This window comes from Hemitrygon akajei, chromosome 23, assembly GCF_048418815.1.
Source record: "Hemitrygon akajei chromosome 23, sHemAka1.3, whole genome shotgun sequence".
NCBI lineage: Eukaryota > Metazoa > Chordata > Chondrichthyes > Myliobatiformes > Dasyatidae > Hemitrygon > Hemitrygon akajei.
Genome location: NC_133146.1, coordinates 40,957,007 through 40,977,162, shown reverse-complemented (window position 1 = coordinate 40,977,162; position 20,156 = coordinate 40,957,007). Strand labels below are relative to the sequence as shown.

Genomic DNA, 20,156 nt, shown 5'->3' with positions numbered 1-20,156 from the left:
CACGGAAATGGTTATTGACTTCAGGAGGAGGAAACCAGAGGTCCATCTGCCAGTCCTCATTGAGGGATCAGAGGGGGAGAGGGTCAGCAACTTCAAACTCCTCAATGTTATTCTCAGACTTCAGTCAAGATAGCAGCAACGAACAGCAATTCCTTTGGTGATATCTTCCAGATAGCATACCTTCAATTATTTCACTTTCTCTACATCTTCTACTTGTGTTTTTTTTTGTATTGATTGTGTTACGGAAACTGCTGGAGCCTGTGAAGTGAAGTTTGGAATTTGATTGACAGGATGAGACAGAAGCATAGGTGTTAACAAGCAGGATTCCGAACACCAAGATGACCTCACCCTCAGTGAGTCATAACAGGGCTGCTTTTTGTACACTTTCATGTCAGTTATTTTATACCTATTGATGCCAAAGTCTATGTGAAAGTCTTCGGAGATGAATAGCAGAAAATATATTAAGATTCTTGTCATAATCCCCATTAGTGTCAACTTCTACTTTGCAATGGGTAGATGGGAAAGAAGTAAGATATTGGCTGACGTCCCATCAGCATTCATAGGGAAGAGTGACCAATGATGTTCTCAGCTAGGGACAAAGAGGAAGCCAGATTTTAGCAGGATCAGGAAGAATAGTCAAAGCCAACCTGCCACTCACAGCCAACAAATCTCAGTACACAAATACATACACCAATCTATTTGAGCTCACCTTACCATGGCTTCATACTGTTAAAGGGTCTCCATAGGGGAGCAAGGAAGAAACAAAGAGAGAATTAAAATAATCATTGATAATGCATGGTTTTGGCCAATAAGTTAATGTAGTACAAAATATCTGGACACTTCACTGTTCCAAGTATTACCTGCCCTCTGCATTTTGGTAAACGCCAGATCTTTGGTTGCTTTTACTTCTTCTAAAGTACGAAACCCTAGTCCATACCACTTGTCAGCTGTCTTCACTCCCACTCCAAAGACACTGGTGAACAGCTGCAGTAAGGTAATATTTATTAACTGGAGATATTCACTGTATCTGGGTCCAAAGCTGCATCACATACAGTATACTGTTATCATTGTTATGTTATATTAATGAATGCATAAAAATGTCACAGAGAACTGGTCTAAAGAATAAATGCGCAAATCTTCTCAACAGGCTTATATGAACTGAAAAATTATTATTATCCTCATGTTAGCGTACTTTCTGGTATTATACAAAATTTAATTTCAAAAATTCTACAGTTTATATATTAATCAATCATCTTATATTAATTAGAATGACAATAAATATTAATTGATAACCTCAATATAATTTAGGTGCCCACATCACAAACTGGTCAAGATTATCACAAACTGGGGCTTCATAACTCCCATGATCGGTAAGAGATGTAAAGAGAGATATAATATTTTCTTCAAATCACATTCCCACTTCCCACTGCTGTGGTCTGCAGCTCCCAGCTGCTCCAAAAGGACATCAATCATAACTGTGCCCAAGAAGTGCACGCTGAGCTTCCTCAGTGACTACTGTCCGGCAGCCCTCACATTTATCATAATGACGAGCTTCAAGAGGTTGCTGATGGCTAGAATTAACTCCTGCCTTAGCAAGCATCTAGACCTGTTGCAATTTGCTACCACGATAACAGGTCTACAGGATTCGCAAGCTCAGTGGCTCTCCACTCTACTTCGGAGTACTTGGGCAACAGCAATCCTATGTCAAGCTGCTGTTTATCAGTTACAACTCAGCATTCAACACCGTCATCCTTCCATCACCAAGCTTCTAAACCTAAGCCTCTTTACTTCCCACTGCAATGGGATCCTCGGCTTCCTCATTAGAAGACCACAGTCAGCGATAGTATCTCCTCCTCATCGACAGACAACACAGGCACATCTCAAGGATGTACACTTAACCCACTGCTCTACCCTCTCTATACTTATGTCTACGTGGCCACAGACAGCTCAAATGCTATTTATAAATTTGTATTGAAACCACTGTCAGTAAAATCTCAGAAGGTAAGAGCAGGTGTGCAGGGGTGTGATAGAATGGCCGGCAGAGCGGTATCGTAACAACAACCTCGCCCTCATCATTAGCAAGACCAAAGAATTGATTGTGGACTTCAGGAAGGGGAAGTTGGGAGCACACACACCAGTCTCATTGAGAGGGTTAGAGGTGAACAGGGTGAACAGATTTAAGTCCTTGGGTGTCAACATCTCCAAAGGTCTATTCTGGCCCAATATATTGATACAATCATGAAAAAGGCACATGAGTAGCTCTACTTTATTAGGAGATTAAGATTTGGTTTGTCAGTAAAGAGTTTAGCAAATTTCTAGATGCACAGTGGAGGCATTCTGACTGTTTGTATCACAGCCTGGTATGAAAGCTACTAAGTACAAGATCGAAAGAGGTTGTCTCTTCACACAGAAAGTGGTGAATCTGTGGAATTCTCTGCCACAGGAAACAGTTGAGGCCGGTTCATTGGCTATATTTAAGAGGAAGTTATATATGGCCCTTGTGGCTAAAGGGATCAGGGGATATGGAGAGAAAGCAGGTACAGGGTTCTGAGTTGGATGATCAGCCATGATCATACTGAATAGCGGTGCAGGCTCAAAGGGCCGAATGGCCTACTCCTGCACCTATTTTCTATGTTTCTATGTAAACTCAGCCAGCTCCATCATGGACACAATCCTCCCCACCATCAAGGAGAGCTTCAAGTGGCAGTGCCTCAAGGCGGTGGCGCCCATCGCTATGGACTACCAACACCTGCAAGATGGCCTCTTCTCATTACCACCATTGGGTAGGAGGCATAGCAACCAGAAGACCCACACTCAATGATTCAGTAACAGCTTCAGTTTTCTGAAAAATCCATGAACACTACCTTATTAATCATTGATTTATTTACCTTGTTAGTTATAGTAATTTTAAGTCTTTCAATTGCGCTGTTGGCATATAACAAAAAAATGTCATATAAGATGGTGATTATAAATCTGATTCTGATTCTAGATGTGCAGAGAACTGAAACCGGAAACATTGAAGGTATATTTCAACCAAAGGATGGGGCTGGCATATGGAGTTGAAGAGTGGTTGGAAACAGTGGCAACAGCTTGACTCTCCATTGCCTACAACACCCATTATATATCTCCACTCACTTACACACCCATTCATTATGTACTTCCCCTGACTGCACGCCAACACCCTCTACATATTCGACATCCAGTGAAGCATTCTCTATGTTACACACTTAAGCTGATACTCCGTTCTATTGATACCTCCAAAAGGCTATTGCATGTTATTTACCTTTCTTGCTTTGTATTTCTCATCCTGCAACAGATTATTGACCTTAGAGGAAAAGCCCTCTTCCAGAATTTCCTGTGTGAAAGCATGAAGTAAATGTTAATAACAGAAAGCCATAAAATTGTGCTGGTAATTCCAAGTAGAACAAGAGCCATATAGCAGAGAAATAGGCTCTTTGACACACCTTGTTGATGCAGTTTATCCAGTACCCGCCTTTACTAAACCTATTAAATCTGCACTTGATCTGTAGCCTTTTGTGCCTTGGAAATTCAAGTGATCATCCAGCTACTTAAACGATGTGAGGGTCTCTGCCTCTGGCAGCATACCTCCAGCGTGAAGGATGGGGATTTGGGGTAGTTTGTGTCAGGAGAGCCATGTGGACTCACAGGGGAAGAATTTGACAACTGCTTTTCTTTTTTTTTTTGCAGAGCACTGTGTAAAGGGCAGGTATAAATGTGGTATATTACAAAGTTAAGTAATACGTTAGCGTTCAGGCTGGGCTAAACATGAGTGCTACTCAAGCTAACTTGCTTACTGCCTGTTACGCCACTGGCATTTAGGGCAGCAATGAAGTTCCTCTATGTCTAGCTTCCTTCATCGTGCTGGTAGCTTCCTCTTAGTTTACACTTCTGTCAGCCATGTGAGTCCCAGGTAGACACTCAGGAATACCATCACACTCAGAAGGATTCTTCACTGCTGTTTCCATAACAGTTTTATTTAACTAGTCAGGGTTGTTAGCCATGAACCTGGAGGAACAGTGGACCGCTCTTAGTGTGGCCTCTACTCTTTGACCTGTTTGGCACGGGTGACTCTAACAAGAGCCAAAGCATAACAGACTTTACAACATATACCAGTGATATTAAATGTGATTCTGATTCTGATTCAGTTAAAGCTCTGAATCCGGCCAGCACAGCTCTCTGAGTCATTAAGGCACGCAAGCCTCCAAACCACGACAAGGTTGTGGTTCTCATCAAACTAAAGGTCTGTGAAAGTATTAATTTGACTATTTATGCTCAGCACTTTACTCAGATTTGTAGGAAAATTATATCTTAAAAAATGAAAAAAAATTAAGATGCAGTCCTTTCCAATTTATGTGGTTGTGTTGAAGAAATATAGAATATTCAATCACTGTTATAGCAGAGAGATCAAAGGTTTAAAGGTTTATAGATTCAAAGGTACATTTTATTGTCAAAGTGTGTATGTATAATACAACTTGATGAACATTATTGACTTGTAATACTCCTTACAACATTCTGTACCTCAATTATGGTTCTTGTCTGTTCTCCAAAACAGGGCAGTTCCTCCAGGTCATTCATTCCACTTATTGTATAAGGAAGTGATTTTAGTACTGATGTTGCTCTTGAATATGTCACATAGGAGCCATAAGTTTCATTGAACTCACAGTTTTCTGCCAAAATATCCAATGCATCCTGCAAAACAAATAATAATACTAGAAAACTCTCAACGCAATATTGTAACATCTTCAGACATGATATGAGGTAACTTACTTTGACCAATACCATCATTTTGAAATTAGCTGATTTTTAATTTCTGTAATAATCCAATAAAATCTATTGAATAAATTTTGTTCCAGTAATAAGTGTGCATGTGTCAGAAGAAGAATTAAAAGCTTTAATGCTTTTCAAGAATCCAATCACAGGTAAAGATACAAAATGTTAGTGCATTCATATTTTTAATAAACATTTAAAATATATAGTTAGGACAGCTTTTCTTTATGAATTTCTAACCTAATAAATTTTCTCACTATACTTTATCACCAATAATATCTTAAGTCTTAAATCTCTATTCTTATTAGTCCAATTTTCCAGACAATAAGATTTTTGGTCATTAACACTGCAATAAACATTTATATCAATTAGCTGTAGTTGAACTTACATAGCCGTTTAAAATCACTTATTAAATAATTTGTAAGTTACATAGCGATCCAATCAGAAAGTTTTCTAAATCCAATCTTCCATTGAAAAGTCTTAATCACATTGAGCATGTATTATTAACAACAGCAAATATAATTTGCTTCTTTTGTGCCTTTAATTAAAAGATCTTGAGGGACTTAAATGGAGTTTTATCTAATGAAGTCATGTAAGAGGGTATTTAAACAGTTAATCATAAAAGTTAACTTTAAACCATTTTAAAAGGGAAAAAAAGAGCTTGTAAGGGTTAATAAGGCAATAAAACATAGGATTAGAATTAGGCCATTCAATGCATCAATTCTGCTCTGCCATTCAAACATATCTAATTTATTTTCCCCTCTCAACCCTATTCTCCATCCTTCTCCCCATAATCTTTAATGCCATTCTTAATGAAATAACTATGAAACTCCAGTTTAAATATCATAATGATTTGGCCTCCACAGCTATCTGTGGCAATGAATTCCATGGATTCACCATCCTCTGGCTGAAGGCATTCCTGTTCATCTTTGTTATAAATGGAGAAGCTACTCTAAGGTTGTGTCTTCTGGTCTTCAACTCTCCCACTGTAGGAATCATCTATTTCATGTCCCCTCTGTCTAGGCCTTTCAATATTCAGCAGTTTTAATCTCAGTAGAGAGCTTTAGGAGTTAATAGGGACGGTGCCTTGCCCCAGTCATTGTCAGCTGCTTTGCCATTCCAATATCAACATGTTGAAAGAGGGTTGCCTGTTGATGGTTGCATGGTGAGCAGTTCCATTCTAGCTTCTGAATCTATGCCTACATTCAGCAACGACTGAACAGCACTTACATCAGGAATGATGAGTGGCAAAGTAATCTTAGCAACAACACCCATGTCCAAAAAGTGAATTGAAGAAAAGAGTTCAGAGTAAAATACTGTGCAGGTAATATAAAGATGATCTCCCACTGCACCAAGAGTAAGCGTACCTTACTCTGGACTATGCCGTTTTTCCCAACATAGTCCAGGAGCCAATTTCCCACTGGAAGACTGGCTCCCAACACTTCAACATGGTGCATCCAGATACCGAGCACAGCTATACCCAGCATTGATAGCCAGCTGCTGTAAAAAGATGGGCTTTGACATTCAATGAAGCCTTGATCTCAGCCCTCTTGTTTTCAAGCTCGCACTGAAATCTTTTGGAAATCTTTGAGGAAATAACAAGCAGGATACACAAAGGAGATGTTGTTCTCTTGGATTACTCAGAAGGCCTTTGACAAGGTGTCACACAGGAGGCTGTTCAACATGATTAAGAGCCCATGGTATTATAGGAAAGACACTAGCATGAATTGGCTGACTGGCAGGAGGCAAAGAGTGGGAATAAAGGGGGCCTTTCTGGTTGGCTGCCAGTGGCCTGAGCTGTTCTGCAGGGTCAGTGTGGGGACTACTTCTAATCACATTATATGTCAATTATTTGGATGATGGAAGTGATAGCTTTGTGGACAGGTTTGCAGATGATACCAAGATAGGTGGAAAGGCAGGTGGTGTTGAGGAGGCTGGAGTCTGCAGAGGGATATAGCACTGATTCTTGAGAATTTGGATAAAACAGGTTTTAATTTTGAAAAGAAAAGATTTTAAATGTTAAGAAATCTAAACTTATATGTTTATAGAACAAGGTCTCAGCAATCAAGCAATATTTCGGTGCAACCTCCTGATTTTGTAATTTTTTCATAAAATACGTGTTTTTCCTGTCATTACTTAGATTTGTCAACACAGTCAGACACAATAAAAAGCGAATTATTCCTATTTATTTAGTCTTATATAGATTCACTTTTGTTCATTTTTTATACTATTTCACATGTATTCCTTCAAAAACTCTTACATTATACAACTTCTATCATTAGCATTAAATATACAAATAAACAATTTTGGACATAAAACACATGTTTAATTTTAAAGAGACAATTACTTTAATAAAGCAACTGTTTTGGAGGAACAGACTGTAAGCATATTAATTTAAAACAAAGGAAGTTCCATCTGACGGTGGTGACTGAGGCCTGACGGTGGTTGCAGTGCCTAATTACAACAAACAACTCCAACCTTTACACCACTTAAGTCAATGCTTCCTTGCTTAACAACTTTATTTAACAATTTGGTACCACAAATAACAATTTGTCATGTACATTTTATCCTTCTGTAAATATTAACAACAACGGTAAACAGCAAAATAAAAGCTACAGTACAACTGCAATGTTTAAGCATAAATATCAGAAAACACACCAGGAACTGAAAAAAAATTTCCATCCATTTCTGGGCTCAAAAACCTTCGGTCAGCTTTATCAGGAAGTAGACGATTAATATGCTCCTCCTCTATGAAGTCCATGACTTCAGCAGACAGGTGGTAGGTCTCCCTCATCCTGCTTGCACAACCCGGTGATGATGGCAATAGACAATAGGTGCAGAAGTAGACCATTTGGCCCATCAGTCTGACCAGAATATCTTCAACTGGTACGAAGCACATATCCTTTCCACCTGGTTTTGGATGGAAGCTCGTGTTGGACCCATGAGGGTGAAAAAACTCCTTCTGAACATCTTGATGATGAGCATCCACAGTGACAGCCTTTGCTAATCACCAATTTTGGTCAGAAATGACTGCAAGCCAATCTCCACAATTAATGACACCAGCAGATATATCTGTCGGGGCCTTGTCAGGACCACGCTGGGGTTCCTGCTCTATTTCCTCCATCAGCTTTCTCTCACGCTCTCTTGACTCTTGATATCTACGTTTCCATGTGTTATGCCGTTGGCCCCCTCCTTTGTGAAAATCGCAAGAACTCTAGTTAAGGGGGGTCAACTGACCCAAGAGAGAGAGACGTGCGGAAGACCACGTTCTCCCAAGAAGCAGAATAACGGTGACTTTGACTATTGTCTCATGGAGACCACGTGAAAAGCCCTCGGGCAAAGTGGGCTGGTTGAGAGAAAGATCGCATTACCTGCAACTTGATTGATACCTGCGATCCCGTGAAGAAGTATAAAGGCGGGTCTGAGGGGAGGACCCTCAGATGCACCCAGGAGACACGAGATCGATTCCCGTGGGAGCGGGACGCCATTTTGAAGGAAGCCACGTACGCTAGATTCCGACTTTGAATCTGTGGCTAAAACCAACGAAAGACTGCTTTTAAAAATAACAACGGGGAAGTCTGCTCCCCTGATTCCAAGGATTTGCTCTGCCAAGACGACGGGCAAGTGTGCATCTTTTCTAAATTATAAAGGAAAAAGCCTGCAAACTTCTGAGTGACTCTTAAGACTTCCGTTGGACTCAGTATTACCCCCTAGACAACTGTAGAGCTTATTTCTGATTGATTATGGTTACACCGGTGTTTTAGATTGAGTTTTGACGATCTGAATGTTTTGTATTAACCATACGTTTGTGCCCTTGTTGAATAAAACGTTGGAAAATAGTAGCATCCGACTCAGCTGATCCATCTATCTTTGCTGGTAAGTTACCTGGTTACGGGGTTTTCGTAACACATGCCTTTCTCTTACTCTTCTTTTCCCTTTCATTCAAATCACTGATAGTTTTTATCTTCCCATCCTCTACTCTCTTCTTCCATCTTTGCTTTTCCTTTCTCAGGTATTCATCCTTTAACTCTGGCTCACTATATATTTTCTCTCTCTGCTTTTTTTGGTATTCCCTGTTTCTTCTCCTTCGCTCCTCCACTGATAGCTGCTGCCTAGCCATAACCTCCTTAAATACATAAAAGGAAGGTCAGAATTCAATGGAATTACTATGAAATTGTGCAAAATTGCTATGAATTTACTTATGTTTAAGTTGGTGAAATTTTATAAAATGATTATGAAACGGTGCAACTAATTTCATTTATGGTTTTAGTCATTGGGGATACATATAGTAAGGAAATATTGTAGGCCTCTGTGGAAGAAATAAGGGGGAAATTATGTATATTATAAATAAAGAGGTTAATGAAACGTTACACACCATAGTACTATTTATTGTGATCATAAATTATATTCAAGCCTCCATTGAGGATGATATGGATGTTTTTGTCAACACCGTCAAACTATGTGTCATCACAGTCAGACAGAAAACCTGACAGTGTTGACATCTGACAGTGGTGACAAAAACAGACTTTTTTACATGACATCCATGAGTTTTATACAGGAGCCACCTTGTTTTCCCTCCGTTGCTAGCTGCCTCTGTCCTCTACTTAAAATGCATAAATTTATGTCATAATTTAAAATAATTCTTTCTATACAAAAGAGACAGTGTTGACACGTCATGGTTGCGACAGTAGCAACATTAGATTAGATTAAATTCAACTTTATTGTCATTGTGCCAATTGCAGATACAAAGCCAATGAAATGCAATTAGCATCTAACCAGAAGTGCAAAAGAATAGTGTTATTTACAAAATAACTGTGAATAAAAAGTAAGTGCTACAGCATAATATGTAAAAATTACATCAATAAATCTGTAAACGTTATTGAAAAAATAGCAGACTTACAGGAGCTTGTTTGACCTTGTTGCATTTAGCAGATGTGGAGGGTGGAAAGGGGGTCCTCAGGAATATACTTGACCATGTGGTTGCCTAATTTTATTGTTTTTTTTATAAATACCTGACGGTGTTGACAAAAACTTTGGACATATTTTGAGCAACCACAAAATAAGAGTAAATATTGTTGAAAATTCACTGCTTTTAGTTTTAAAGGGGTTTTTCACCCTACTCTTTCATCTGGCATATATATTATACATTTTAAATGACTTTTTTCACACTTTTTTACCAAATTGAAATGATAATCTCTTGTCTGAAGACAACTGATTTTGTGGGTACTGGGCTATCATATAATCATATAATTTATAAAATTAAAAACAAACATATGAAAAAATGTTGCATTTGTGCAAAAGACCCTCAAATGATCAAACCTGATTATTTTAAATAAGAAAATGTTATTCATTTTCAATGGAATTAGCACTTTTCTTAGTGGGACATGTTTTCACCGAAGTCTCAAGAATCAGTGATAGACAAATTGGAAAAATGAGCAAAAAAAATGAAAGATGGTATATTATGTAGGGAAGTATATTGTCGTGGACTTTAGTAAAAGGAATAAAGACATTGTCTATCTTATAACTGGGGAGAAAATTTAAAAATCAGAGGTGCAGAGAGACTTAAGAGTCCTTGTGCAGAATTTCTTGAAGGTTAACATGCAGGTTGAGTCAATGGCAAGAAAGACAAATGTAATGTTAGTATCCATTTCAAGAGGACTAGAATACAAAAGCAAGAATGTAATGCTGAGGCTTTATAAGGCTTAGGTCAGACCACACTTGGAATATTGTGAACAGTTTTGAGCCCCTTATCCAAGAAAAGATATGCTGTCACTGGACAGGGTCCAGAGGCAGTGCACAAGAATGATTCCAGGAATGAAAGGTTTAATGTATGAGGTGTGTTTGTGGCTCTGGGCCTGTAAATGCTGGAGTTTCGAAGAATGAGAACGGATCTCATTGAAACCTATTAGACGTTGGAAGGCCTACCTAGAGTGGATGTGGAGAGGATGTTTCCTAGTGGGTGACTGCAACCCAGTCATTTTTTTGGCAATTTGTTGTCAAGTTCAAGAGAGTGTTTAATCTTCCATTACAGGGTCAGGAAGACAATGATGAGGGATCATTGTCTCATTGCCCACTGATTCCTCGACCTACACCAAGGAAGAGGGACAGTGAGGGACTATGCAGTTAAATTCTGCAAGCTTGCGGTGGAGATGAGGTGGAATGAAAGATCCCTCATCATTGTTTTCCAGCGGGCACTGAGCGCAGATTCGGTTTGAGATTGCAGTACAAGAGGAGTAGGACAGTCTGTACGACCTGACTAATTTGGCCACTTGAATTGAAAACCAGACAACTGAGAGGTGCCGAGAAAGATTGTCCTGAGCTACCTACTCCTTAGATTACCATTTTTCTGTATCCTCTCCCACAACACACAGTCCACATACGAGTCTATATAGGTAGGGTACATGTACCTATCTCAGATCGGAGCAGAAAAACAGATTCCTGCCCCTTTTGTGGTGATCCATGATACTTCTAGGCTTCATGTCCAATACACCCAGTAAAAGAGGATACAGGAAGGGGAGAGCATTTATTGACCCCAGGGCAGCTGGGAACATCATGGATATCTCTCAAACACAAAAATGGAAAGTTATAACTCAGCAATTGAGGCCTGGATGGTCAGCCTCTCAGTACCAACTTTCTATGGAACCCCTCCAGCTTTGCTATAAGACAACCTTAGAAAACATCTCTCCTTCTGTCTGGTTGATTTGCCTGAACTACCGCTGGTGCTTGACCTTCCCTGGTTATCTCAGCACAACCCATGGATTGATTGGTCCCTAAATGCATGCCAAGAGTGGGAACTAGAATGCCTGTCTACCCATCTGGGTCCAGCTCAAGCCCTTACCTGCGATCCCCTCCTGTTTAAACTGCCAGTATGAATCTGTCTGACATTTTGACTGAATATGTTAACCTCCTAGAGGTCTTCAGTAAAAAGAAGGTCATCTCTCTGCCTCCTCACCAGCCTTATGACTGTGCCATTGACCTCTTACTGGGTACTAGTCCTCCCCGGGGCTGACACTTTTCTCTCTCTTGTCCTGAAGACATAGCCATGGAAGAGTACATCAAGGAGGCATTGGCCTTAGAGTTTATATATCTATCAACATCATCAGCAGGGGTGGGCTTATTTTCTGTAAGCAGGAGGGATGACAAGCTCTATCCTGATTATTGGCCCCTCAACAACATCAGACTAAAGAACTGCTGCTCTCTTCCCCTGCTTGCTTCTGTGTTCAAACATCTCCAGCGAGCAACCATACTTTCCAGCACTTCGTGTGTGTTGAATATATTTTCCAAGATGGATCTGTGCAATACTTAAAACTGATTCGTATCCAGGTGGGGGACATGTGGAAGACAGCCTTCATCACCTCCACTGGTGACAGTGAGTATCTCATGATGCTTATTTGATCTGGTCAGCAATCCGGCTGTTGGTCATGCCCTGGTCAACGATATGCTCAGGGACATATTGAATCAGTTTGCTTTCGTGTATTGGGATGACATTCTGATCTATTCCTGTTCTCGCCAGGAACACATTTAGCATGTCCAGAGGGTTCCTAGATGGTAACTTGAGAATAATATTTATGCCAAGCCAGAGGAGTGGGAGCTCCACAAGGAACAGGTGTTGTTTCGAGAGTTATGTGCTCACACCTTTCAGTGTTCAAATGGACCCGTGAAAGTTCAGACAGTCACAGAGTGGCCCAAACCATCTATAGTCAAAGAGATACGGTACTTCTTGGGGTTTTCAAAATTTATCTCCGCTTCATCGGAAACTTCAGTTCCATCGCAGCCCCCGTAAATGCACTCACGAAGAAGACCTCTGCAGGACAAATGAAGCAGATCAAGCATTCTTGGAACTGAAGTGACGCTTCACCAATGCTCCGATGCTGCATCACCCAGACGCATCCCATCCATTCATCAAGGTGGATGCATCAGGCATCGCATTGGAGATGTGTTCTCCCGGTGCTCTTCTGCAGATAACTGGATGCACCTCTGTGCCTTCCTTTCCTCTCACTTGACTGCTGCTGAGTGTAACCACAATGTTGAGATCAAAAAAACTTCTGGTTGTCAAGGAGGCCCTGGCAGCTCTGGCTGGAGGGGGCAGAGCACCCCGTTTTGGTTTGGATAGATCACAAGAACCTTTCCTATATTTAGGGCACCAAGAGACTCAACTCCTGTCAGCCTGTTGAGCTCTCTTCTTCACCCAGTTTAATTTCACCTTCACCTACCATCACAGAAACAAGAATACCAAGTCCAATGCTCTCTCTCCCAGCAGTTCCACATGTCTGAGGACAATGCACATTCAGAGCCCACCCTTCCATGCTCATGCATTGCTGCTTTGGGGAATAGAGGCAGACATAAGGGCCTCCAGGATCCAGGCCTAGGTGGGGATCCACCCAACTGGCTATTTGTCCCTGCAGCTGTACACCTCTGAGTGTTGGAACGGGTTCACTCCTACCATCTGATTGGACATTCAGATTTTAGATCTTCCAGTTTAAGATGGTGCTGGTGAAACGCAGCGATGACTTGCTGGCAGCAAACAAAACTACTACCTACATTATTAATCACATTTTTTCTCAAGCACAATCACTGCAAACAATAGCCTGTAACTTCCCTTTCAGATCTGAACTTTTGAACCACCTGTAGGACCTGGCATCTTTGTGATGAGAACAGAAGTCTCGAAAGTGCAGGATGATTGTGTATGCCGAGCCAATTTGAGGCAGCAGAGCCCGGTCCCGAAAACGTATTGAAGCAAGGACCCACTGTTTGGCCAATTTAAGTGCTGGACCAGATTGAAAATATTTGGGTGTTGGGGTGAGAGGTAAGGATGGGCCAGTGATCAGCTCACTGCTCACGAGGTTTACTCATCTCTGCACTGAACTAAGGCTGGGGCCTGCAATTAATAGTCTCCTAGACCAGCTGCAATGATGACTGGCTTCGTGATTGTGGACTCACTTTCATGAATTTCAGTTCTGAATGTTATTTGGTTACTTTTATTGTTTGCATAATTTGTTCTTTTTTCTGCACATTTGGTGTTTGAGGGACTTTTTTTAAAATGGGCTGTTTTGGGTTTCTTTGTTTTGTGCTGCCTGCAAAGGTCGTATTTCAAAGTTGTTTATCGGTATATATTGATAATAAATGCACTTTGAACTTTGTAATTTGTACATCCAGGAATTCTACAGGCCCTAGAATGTATCAAGAGGCAATATTGGTGGCCATCGATGTCCCAGGACGTCCACAACATCATCTCTGCATGTCCCACTTGTGCTCAGAACAAGATGTCACATCAGCACCCTGCAGGTCTGCTCTATCTGATGCAAGTGTCTCCTACCCCTGATCCCAGCTCTCAGTGGATTATATCACTGGTCCACACCCCCCCCCCAATGGAAACACTACCACTCTGGTGGTTATGGACCAATTCTTCAAGGCTGCCCACTTCATTTTTCTCTTCCCAAGTTCGAAGGCCTCATGCAACATGGGACTATTTGAGGTGGAGAAGGCTATCAACAAGGTTTCATACAGATTATGCCTACCATTGTCAATGGAGATTCCAGTGTTCCATGTTTCCCAGCTCAAGCTGGTGACTACCTCCCCCCTGGCTCCAGGCATACCCGTCTTCGCCTTCTCACCGCTTAGCGGATGGGTCCCTGATTTATTCTGTGTACCGCCTCCTAGCTGTAGGGCAGGGTCCAGAATCTCATGGAATGGGATGGGAATGGTCTTCAGATTCCTGGTCTCTCATCCAGGACTTCTGTGCCTCGGGAGCCGCGCCTAAGGAGGTTGGTCTTGTCACAACCATGGAATCTGCCACGGATTGCGTGCTCTCACCAGCTGGCTGTGGAATGATTTTGGCAATCACACTCATCAGTATGCACGTTCCAGCCAATTAGTGTTTCACCGTGGTGGTATCTAACTCCCTGTTGTTCCAGTCTTGTTGAGACTTGACCAAACGCACAGCAATGTCAACACTCCCTGCTTACTGTTGTCCTGGTTCTAGGTGAAGAAGACTGGTGTTCAAACTGACGATGTTAAGGAGCAGTATTTGTTTAGTATTAAGCTACTACTGCCAAGTTGCTGTATCAGTTTTAGCTTTAGTTTGAAAGTTAATGATTAATGGCCCTGTTGGCCTAGTGTTTATTGGTTTTTTTCTCCTTTATTTCTTCACAGTTCCTGTTAAGTCAGTGAATTGTTGATCAATCTCTCTCTCTCTCCCCTCTTCCTCCTCCTCATCCTCCTCCTCCTCCTCCTCCTCCCCCCCCCCCCCTCCCCACTTGGGCCATAGCAAACATTCTTGTCAAGGATACTGATCAACAAACCTCAGAATGCCATAAATAAAGCCAAATATCCACCTTGCATGTAATTGGGCAAGGCAAAGGCTTCCTGAATTACCTAATGTCTTTGGTGCTTTGCCCTCTCTATAGGTAGGCAAAACATTGCAGCCTGGCACCTGGGACGTCCTTGCTCAAAGTTTTCTCCAGTCTGGAGCCAGTGAAAGGCAGTGAAAACAGCAAGCTTTTGGTATGGGGGGAATAAAACCCATCTGGGTTGGTGGGAATGTTAGGAGTGGCAAAAGGGACTGAAGGTGCAATGAGAAAGGAAAACGCTTCGTTCAGAGCCCTCATTGAGCATTACCCCTGCAACCACAGGCATCTCATGGCCTCCCTGCACTTTGTTGGCAATGAGTCCCCGACCAATTTGGCTGTTAAACTGCCAAAGCTATTTGACAGCCATTTGGTGTTTATAGCATTTAGGTCTATGGCAAGAACATACGTGCACGTATTAAGTTTTAAGACAATAGATAAGAATAAGTATGTACCTTGTAGGAGAATATGTAATTAAAGCAAGACAAATTACAAGAGTATTGGGCAATTACTAGAAGAGTTAATTGATAACAGCTATTTTTGGGCAAGTCCTCATTTGACATGTGAAGGGTACTTAAAGAGCAACTGCACAGAGTGCAGAACAAGTATGTTCCAGTCAGTAGGAAAGACAAGGATGGCAGGTTAAGAGAACCTTGTATGCTGGGAGGGGTGATGAATTTACTCTAGAAGAAAAATGAAGCATATATAAGGTTTAAAAAGCTAAAATCAAATGGGGCAGATTATAAAGAAATTAGAAAAGAACTCAAGAAGGGAATTTGTAGAGCTGGGAGTGGCAATGAAAAGTCCTTACTAAATAGGATTGAAGACAATCCCAAGGCATCCTATACACATATTAAGAACAAGAGAATAACTAGGGAGTGGGTTGAACCACTCGAGAATAAAGGAGCCCTCATGGATAAAGGAAGAAACATATGCTTGGAGGTGGAGGATGCGAGGGAGAACATGGGAAGTATGAGTCATGGCTGAAGTAAACGCACAGCTGGTACCTAAGCATCTAAGGATACACATCCTATTGTAAAGGCAGACAGGTGGGCAGAGGGGGTGCAGTGGCTCTGTTAGTAAAAATTAAATTAATACCTCAGCAAGAAGTAGCATAGGATCAAAGGATATAGAATCTTTGTGGGTAGTGTTAAGAAACTGCAAGGGTAGAAAGACCCTGATAGGTGGTACATACAGGCCTCAATAGTGGCCAGGATGTGGAGTACAAACTACAAATTGACATTTTAAAAAAAGCATCTAAGAAAGAAATGTTGCACTGGTCATAGGCTCTTCAAGATGTAGGTACACTGGGGAAAATTGGATAAGCAAAGGAACATCCCAAGGGAATAAATTTGTAGAATGCCTACGAGATGATCATGCCCAGTAGGGAAAAGGATTCTGGATTTGGTGCTGTGGAATGAATGATATTTGATTAGAGAGCTTAAAGTAAAGGAACCCTTAGAAGGCAGTGATCATTATATGATAGAATTCACTGTGCAGTTTGAGAGGGAGAAGCTAACATCAGATGTATTGGTATTACAGTTGAATAAAGGTAACTACAGGGGCATGAGATGGGAACAGACTAAAATTGATTGGAAGTGAAATCCAAACAGGAAAAACAGCAGAGCAGCAATGGCAGGTGTTTCCAGGAATAATGCAGAAAAAAATGGGATCATTTCAACCCAAGTAAGAAGCATTCTAAAGGGAGAATGAGGGAATTGTGGCTGACAAGATAAGTCAAAGACAGCATAAAAGCAAATGTTGTGTAATGTTGCAAAAACAGGCAGAAAGCTGGGGATTGGGAAACTTTTAAAAACCAACAGAAGTAACTGAAAAAACAATAAGGATTAATGGATGAAAAAATGAAATAAAAAGGTACACAAGCTAATAATATAAGAGAAGATAACGTAAGTTTTTTTTCCAGATATATACAGAGCAAACGATTGGCAAGAGTGGACATTGGACCCCTGGAAATGACACTGGAGAAATAGTAATAGGGAACAGAGATACGGCAGATGGACTTAATAAACATTTTGTGTCATTCTTTGCTGTGGAAGACACCAACAACATGCCAGAAAATTAAAGAGTCAGGGGGCAGAGTGAGTGTTGTCACTATTATTGGGGGGTGGGGAAGGATGGCCATGAAGGCAATGTCATTGGGTAAGCATAAAGTGGAGTTTGATAGGTTCTTGATTAAGGATGACAAAGGTTATGAGGAGAACGCAGGAGAATGGAATTGCAAGAGAATAATAAATCAGTCATGATTGAATGCTTTATGGTCTTGGGTTAGTACTTACCAAGGAGAGAGACAATAGTGAGGTCAGTGTGAAGTGTGTTAATACAAACACGAGAAAATTTGCAGATGCTGGAAATCCAAAGCAACAAACAACATGCTGGAGGAACTCAGCAGGCCAGGTAGCATCTACCAAGACCCTCTATCAGGACTGAACTGGAAGAGGAGAAGCCAAAACCTGACTTTACCTCTTCCTTTCCAGCTCTGATGAAGGATCTCAGCCTGAAATATCGACTGTTTATTCTTTTCCACGGATGCTGCCTAGCCTGTTGAGTTCCTCCAGCATTTGGTGTGGATTGTGCTAATATGCTTCGGCATTTCGAGATAAAGAAAGAGGTACAAAGTGGTTGGGTCTCTAAAGGAATATTAAGTCCTCAGGGCCCAATGGGATATAGCTTAAATTACTGAGAGAGGCAAGAAATGTTCAAAGGTTCATTTATTATCAAAGTATACGACTCTGAAATTCTTCTTCTCCGGATAGCAAAAAAACCAAGAAAAAGAATGGCAGTGAATGGAGAGATAGGGATGAGAATTTAGTTTGGCTAGGAATTTGTCAGTTTACTTAGTTCAGTACAACACTGCAGAGCAAAGGGCCTTTCTTATGCTGCACAGTCCTATGGCTCATGTCCATGTTACCTGCACATTAGATATTCTATGACACCAGAAACTCTTACCATGGGTAAAAACATTAACCTAAGGTCAAGCAACATTCTCTTCTTCACTGAACAATGGAGGACATGAAGGGGTTAACTAATCATCCCCCGTGCCAAATTCCAATTATGCCATGTCAAGCTGCCAACATTTGGATAGTTGTGTTAAGTTCTGGATCAGGTGCAGTGAAGTTTTATTTTTACCAGCCTTCATTAAATGACAACAAAGCATTCATCATTAAATTCAAAATGTAAGGCATTTTGCAATATAAATCAGAACTTATTATTATGCTATCTGCAAAATTTGGCACCACTCATATGTTTTTCTAGCATTGCAGGTGCCAATTTAGTTCCAATATGGTGACTGATTAGCATGGCATGAATCTCGCAGCTGCTACATTGCTGAGGGCATTAGCTTGTGCACAGCTAGCGGCTGCCAAAAATATGTAAACAGATCATGCCAAGGAACTCAAGCTCCAGTTAACAAAATAAAGACCCGCATTTTTATCGCACATTTCTTAATGTCCCAAGGCTTCTTACACTTTGAAAATGTAGACTGCATCGGACACACGACGGCTAGTCTACTCACAGGAAACAGTAATGGCCATGGGATGTCGACTGAGAGGAAACATTGGCCAAGTGACTGGAAATAACTCCTCAAGTCTTTAGCTGACTGCCATGAAATATGTTATATATCAATCCCGCCCTAAGAGGCAGACAGGTTGATAGTTGTTGGAGATAGTGTCAATGTCCGTAATGGAATGTCAGCTTAGTTTGTTGTGCTTGACAGAGCATCACAAAAGCTTCTCTGACAAACTCAGATTTATTTATCACATGTACATCGAAACAACCAACACAGCTATGGAGGTGCTGGGGGCAACCCGCAAGCGTGTACTGGGTTATATAGGAGAAGATCAGAGGTGACGTGCAAACTCCTCACAGACAGTAGCCAAGTACCTGAAGTCAGGATTGAACCTGAGTTGGGGGGAATCTGTACTTTCCAGATTATCACAGTAGAGCAAGTGCTCATTACCACCCCCACTCGTGCCCACATGCGCCCACACCTTCCCCTACCACTGAAACCAACATCTATAACCAAAGGTGCAACCTCAATGCAGAGAAGAGAACATTGCTGGTGTTTGTTAAGGTGATAGTGACAATGATTTTTTAAGTGCCTTATTAGGCTGAAGCTAAAGATCTTTGCAACAGGTTCTCTTTTTGAGCACCTGAATCACCGAAGTGTGGAAGGCTACAGACCATATGCTGGTAAGATCGTATTTGATGATCTGCATGGGCATGGTGAGAAGGAACTGTTTGTGTGCTGAGTGATTCCATGAATCTCCACTACACAAAGTGTCTGTATCCGTGCTGGTGGGTGTGACCAATAGATTAAAAAAGGAGCTGCTTTCTTGTTTCCCAGCCAGGTGGAAATTGTTGGGTATCAGGGGGAAAAAAGGATAGAAAGGTATAATAATCATGAAGGGAAATGGAGAGTGCTGTGGTAGCTAAGAGGTTATTCCAATGTCATTCAGTTAGCCAGTCCCACACAGAAGGAGTTCACACAATGAACTAGCGTGGTTTTCGGTAAGGTTCAGTTGAATATCCGGCAGGGCTGGCATCCAGGTGTCTCTGCGCTATCCCTCAATATCCAACACAACAGAGCATTCTTCCACCATTTGCATCTTATAACTCAGAACAATCAGGAGGTAGAAGTGGGATGCGAGAAGCATTCGATATCAGCATGTCATTGCCAATTTGAGCCACCGGCTCTGTCATGGCTGCTCCAACAGCAACCAGCTCACTTTCCTCCTGGCTGCTGAGCTTATGGACACAGTTTTGTCTGCTGCCAGTATGCTGTTACTGGCATGGATTTTGCGACACCGTTTCCTCCAGGGGAAGGGAAGGGTGTAAATGTGTCTGTTTGTGTGACATGTGCGATGCCTGAAAAGCAAGGGATGAGTGTAAACTGTGAGTTGTGGATGTGATTGTTGGAGCAATGTGCGTTGGAGATGTGATCTTCTGCAGGCTGTGTGACGTTAAGTAGGAATCCTGATTGATAGAGATCATTGTTAAGTGGCT

The 20,156-nt window shown here is 41.3% G+C and overlaps 1 protein-coding gene across 1 annotated transcript in view; it reads right to left on the bottom strand.

Annotated features, from left to right (window-relative positions):
- The window catches only part of dntt (deoxynucleotidyltransferase, terminal), a 251,070-nt gene that overhangs the window by 176,031 nt on the left and 54,883 nt on the right, over positions 1 to 20,156 (bottom strand). Inside the window, exons 4-6 of the mRNA XM_073027511.1 lie at positions 4,540 to 4,710; positions 3,284 to 3,355; positions 861 to 984 (exon numbers count right to left, since the gene is read on the bottom strand). Coding sequence (XP_072883612.1) covers positions 861 to 984; positions 3,284 to 3,355; positions 4,540 to 4,710 — 367 coding nt within the window. The remainder of the gene's footprint in view (positions 1 to 860; positions 985 to 3,283; positions 3,356 to 4,539; positions 4,711 to 20,156) is intronic.